The sequence below is a fragment of the Nicotiana tomentosiformis genome, chromosome 8 (genome assembly GCF_000390325.3).
Source record: "Nicotiana tomentosiformis chromosome 8, ASM39032v3, whole genome shotgun sequence".
In the NCBI taxonomy this organism is placed as follows: Eukaryota; Viridiplantae; Streptophyta; class Magnoliopsida; order Solanales; family Solanaceae; genus Nicotiana; species Nicotiana tomentosiformis.
Genome location: NC_090819.1, coordinates 62,319,732 through 62,325,085, shown reverse-complemented (window position 1 = coordinate 62,325,085; position 5,354 = coordinate 62,319,732). Strand labels below are relative to the sequence as shown.

The 5,354-nt window shown below is 38.5% G+C and overlaps 1 protein-coding gene across 1 annotated transcript; it reads left to right on the top strand.

The window, feature by feature from the left end:
- Nucleotides 1–670: 670 nt before the first annotated feature.
- LOC104099791 (uncharacterized) lies at nt 671–1,770 on the top strand. The gene is made up of 3 exons (XM_070183554.1): nt 671–998; nt 1,119–1,207; nt 1,483–1,770. The coding sequence occupies exons 1-3, from the start codon at nt 671–673 to the stop codon at nt 1,768–1,770; spliced, it is 705 nt and encodes a 234-aa protein (XP_070039655.1).
- The last annotated feature ends 3,584 nt before the right edge of the window (nt 1,771–5,354 follow it).

The window sequence follows — 5,354 nt, the reverse complement described above, 5'->3', positions numbered from 1 at the left end:
CTATAGCAGGAGATTAGGCATGGAAGCGGCAATATCTAATGTCAATGGAAAGAAATGGCTATTTCTTGATGTTGTGGTTCAATGGGATGTGGTGATTGGCACTGACCGGCAACTTAAAATCATGGTTTATCATCAAGATATCGATAAGCACATCATGATGATCTTTGTATACGCAAAGTGTTCATCCCTGGAAAGATTAGAATTGTGGGATAATCTATACTACCTTGCTAGAGACATGGAATTACCTTGGGTCGTTGGAAGGGACTTTAATGTGATTCTTAATGAAGAAGAGAAGATTGGTGGACTGCCAGTTTACCCTCCAGAATATGAAGATTTTGCCTTTTGTGTAAACTCATGTGGGCTATTTGACATGGGGTAGAAAGGAAGCCCATTCACTTGGTGGAATGGGAGGCCAAACTCAGAATGCATATTCAAAAGGTTGGATAGAATTTTTATCAATATGCCCTTCCAGGATTTATTTTCTAGTATAGAAGTGGAGCACCACATTATAACAGGGTCTAACCATGCACAACTACTAATGAGTTGTGGTGAGCAGCCTATTCAAATCGCCAAACCATTCAAGTTTCTGAATTTCTGGACAAAACATGCCTCTTTTGAGGAAGTAGTTAGACAGAATTAGATAGTTGATTTCATAGGTGACCCCTTCTTGATGTTCAAACCGAAAATAAAAAGAGTCAAGATTGCTCTTTCGAAATGGAGCAAGCTCACTTATGGGGATATCTTCAAACAACTAGCTTTAAGGGAAGATGTAGTCAGAGTAAAGGAAATGCTTTTTGAAGAAGCTGTAGAGAATAGAATTGTACTTCAAAAAGCACAATCTGAGTTAAAGAGATATCTCAGCATTGATGAGCAGTATTGGAAACAAAAAGCAGGAATGTCCTGGTTTGAAGAAGGAGACAGAAATACTAGATTTTTTCACAACCATGTCAATGGTAAAAGGCAGAAGCTCCAACTAAAGATAATCCAAAACCATGATGGTGATTAGATTGAGTCACAAGATCAGCTGGCTAATGCAGCAGTAGAATATTTTTAGAAGAAATTCACACAAGAAGATGACCCTACATGCGCAGAGCTCTTAAACAATGTGCCTTCAATAGTGTCTAGTGATCAGAACTTAGAGCTTTGTAGGATTCCTACTATTGAGGAGGTAAAGGCAGCAGAATTACCATTGAGTGTGAAAGTGCAGGTGGTCGAGATGGTTTCACAGGCATATTCTTTCAAGAATGTTGGGATATAATAGGGGAAGATATACATGCGATGCTAAAACTTTTTTATGGAGAAAGTTCTTTGCCTAAGTCTATAACACACACAAACCTTGTCTTGCTACCAAAAAAATCACAGGTTCAAACATTCACTAATATCAGGCCTATTAGTTTAAGTAATTTTATAAATAAAGTGATCTCCAGAGTTGTTCATGATAGGCTGGAAAAAATACTGCCTTCATTGATCTCTTCCAATCAGTCAGGATTTGTCAAGGGGAGAAGTATATTTGAAAATATTCTGTTAACTCAGGAAATTATTATTGACATAAGATTAAGGGGAAAACCTGCCAATGTAGTTATCAAACTTGACATGGCAAAGGCATATGATAGGGTATCCTGGAAGTATTTAATGCATGTTTTGAGAAAAATGGGATTTGTAGAATGCTTCATCAACATGATATGGAATCTACTTTCCAACAACTGGTATTCTGTTCTGATTAATGGTCAAGCTTCTGGATATTTTCACTCAACAAGAGGTGTCAAGTAAGGAGATCCTCTCTCTCCAGTCATGTTCATACTCTCTGCAGAGGTATTATCTAGGTCTTTAAATAAGCTGTTTGAAGACAAGAGATTCAAGGGCTTTGGCATGCCTAAGTGGACTGATCCTTTGAATCATTTAGCATACGCAGATGACACTATAATATTTGCTTCAGCTGATCCATACTCTTTAGAGAAGATTATAGAAGTCTTGACCAAGTATGAGCACACATCAGGCTAAATGATCAACAAGACAAAGAGTTCCTTTTATATGCATTTTGTTGTGTCTGCAACAACATTCAACACTGTAGGTGCTATTACTGGATTCTCAAAGGGTGACTTTCCATTCACTTATCTTGGTTGTCCAATATTCTACACAAGAAGAAGGAAGGATTATTACAATTACCTGATTAAAAATGTGAAGGCAAAGCTACACTCTTGGAAAGGGAAGCTACTGTCCTATGGGGGAAAGGGGGGGGAGAAGCTACTTTAATCTCTAGTGTCCTACAAAGAATGCCTACACACATCCTATCTGTCATTGATCCACCTAATAATGTACTTGAACACCTTCATAAAACCTTTGTTAGGTTCTTCTGGAATAACAAGGAAGAAGGTAGAAGTAGACATTAGACAAAATTAAAAAATATTTGCCTACCAAAGGAAGAAGGGGGAGTAGGTTTTAGATCCCTGCATGATGTCTCAAACGCTTTATTTGCCAAGTTGTGGTGGAAGTTTAGGACCTCGAAATCCTTATGGTCTAATTTTATGTGGAACAAATGCTGTAAAAAGGAGATGCCAATAGTTGTTCGATTTAGACAAGGGTCTCATGTATGGATAAAAATGTTAGAGGCTAGGGAAGAGGTGGAGCATGAAATATTATGAGAAATGAAAAAGGGATCAACTAATGTTTGGCATGAGAATTGGACTGGACTAGGAGCTTTGTACCATATTGTTCCAACTGACTATCCAATCAATGAAGAAATACAGGAATTAGCTGACTTGAGAGTGGATGATGCCTGGGATGAGAAAATATTGGATCAGTCTTTTCCTATAGACATTGCTCAACATATCAGACAGGAAGTTCTATTTGACACTAGTGACGACTACTGGGATTTTCCAAGATGGACGCCTACACCTTCAGGAAATTTTTCTATTAGTAGCGCTTGGAAAATTTTGAGGCATAGAGCACCTACTAATCCTGATTACATTAAGATGTGGACTAAAGGTTTACCATTTAAAATCTCCTTATTTATATGAAGATTGTGGAAAGGGAAGATTCCCACAGATGACTTGTGGAGGAGAGTTGGGTATATGATAGTGTCTAAGTACTGGTGTTGCACACAACCACAAGAAGACTCATTTAGGTGTGGAAGACTTTCCTACAGGCAGTAGGGTTGGTAGTAAATCTGATACAGGTTCATCAAGTAATAAGAGCATGGTGGAATGCAAAATGTTGTCCTAAACTTAAGCCATTATTTCAAGCAGTTTCAGCGGTGATCACATAGGAACTTTGGAATAGGAGAAATACAATGAAATATGGAGGTACAATATCTTGCAATAGGGTTCTTCATGCAGTGAACAAGACCCTATATTACCTTGTAAGAGTGAGGTATCCATGGCTGTCAGGTATTCCCCTTTTATGGCCAGAACTAATCAGATACTTAGAGGGATACAAGCCATATGTTGTGACAAAGAAAGTGACATGGCAACTTCCTAATGAAAGGTCGTTCAAGTGCAACACAGATGGTGCATCAAGAGGTAATCCTGGACCAAGCTCATATGGCTTTTGTGTGCGAAATCATATAGGTGATTTGGTTTTTGCTAAGGCAAGTGAAATAGGATAGGCAACCAATATCGTGGCAGAAGTAAAGGTTATTTGTGAGGGATTAGAATACTGTGTTGAAAGGCAATTACATCCATTGCTTATGAATACTGATTCACTGGTGATAAGGAAGATAATTGATGGGGAATGGGCAACCCCATGGTGCATAGGTGCTGAAGTGAGGAAGCTCAAGCAAATAAAGAACAGCTACAATGTTCTCTTTCAGCATGTACTGAGGGAAGGGAACACTGTTGTAGATTATCCTGCTAACCTAGCTTTATCTTTTGCAGGTACACTCACACTTCAGTCATTTCATGACTTGCCAATTGCAGTAAAAAACTAATCAACGTGGACAAATCACAAATTCCTAACCTTTGGATTAGGATTGCAAAGAGAAGAGAACCTGATTGATGATCATAACATATAATTCTTTGCCTCTCTTTGCTTCATAAATCTGCATTCATAATAGGCAAGAAAACCATTTTAAGCCACATAGGCAGGAAAACCACAACAATCCTCAATTCAGCACCACCAAATGCAACATGCAATCAATAATCCAATAACAGCCACCCACCATTTTCTCTCATTTTTATCTTCTCCAACAGTATGCCATCATAAGCATGCAGTTGCTACAACCAATGGCCAACAGCTTGCTCTTACCCTCCTATCTTACTCACATTGTTATTAGCCTTATTTGCTACCTTTACATGTGAAATATCCTAGGCACTTCCTTGTAGGGTGTAGTTGATCGATTGGTTATAGTTGTCATTGCACAAACCCAAAACATTGTCGTTGAGCCACAGCTTCTTCAATTCTACTGGGCTTACATACCCCAAGCACTTCTTTGAAGGGTGTAGCTCTTTGGTTGGTTATAGATGTCTTAGCGCAAACCAATAACAATGTTTTTGGGCTACTACTGCTTCAATCCTACTGGGTTTACATCCACCTCCTGTCTTTCAACATAAACATCAAGCTACACACACAGAATTACTTATGGTTGTGTGCTATCTCATTACTTCCCAGTGGTATTAGCATGGTTTCATTCTCATTATAGGGGTAGTTTGATGACATACAATAACAATACACCACCCAAGCAGAAGCCACAGCCCTCCTACCTCACTTACAGCCCAACACTCTTCAATGCTCCCAGAACACACAAGAATCTTGGAGCACAAACTTCCTTCCTAACATTGTTTGCTACATTTTGCAGGTTCCAAAGACGAAATCAGATATCTGAGGCAATGGCATGGACTAATTTTCTACAGATACAACAACAGAACATCATTTCACAGGATACTCAAGTACAGCTCAATTTTTGGACAGTTTTTATAATGTATGCAACTATGTCATCTTGCAGTGGTATTAGCATTTTTGAATACTCATGCTGCGACTGTCATAGCAACATATAAATAGGCACAATTCTTCAGTTGTATCACACTATGAAATGCTCAACTGTGTCGAACACTGGAATCTACAAGGAAAATCCGAGATGCATGCATAACAGCTTTGAGTGCCACTAAGCTGTAGTCATTACTGCAACTCCAGTCCAATATGCTAAATGTGAAGACATGCAATTTTTGATTGTTCAGTGTATGCTGAGTATTGTATAAATTCCTGGTGGTATTGAAAGTTCCCATTTCTTATTACTCCATTACAGCAATACACCATGCATTATTGGCTTGGTTATAGCTGCTAAAGCACAAAATCATAGCAACATATTAAGGAAACTGCCTAATCAGTGATGTTGTAGACTTATACATCTGGACCTTCTT

Bases quoted from the DNA above. Each gene is read 5' to 3' on its own strand.
- LOC104099791 (XM_070183554.1), top strand. From the start codon at position 671: ATGTTCAAACCGAAAATAAAAAGAGTCAAGATTGCTCTTTCGAAATGG. The intron at 999-1,118 runs GTGATTAGATTG...TGCCTTCAATAG, and splicing joins GATAATCCAAAACCATGATG to TGTCTAGTGATCAGAACTTA. The intron at 1,208-1,482 runs GTGGTCGAGATG...TCTTCCAATCAG, and splicing joins CATTGAGTGTGAAAGTGCAG to TCAGGATTTGTCAAGGGGAG.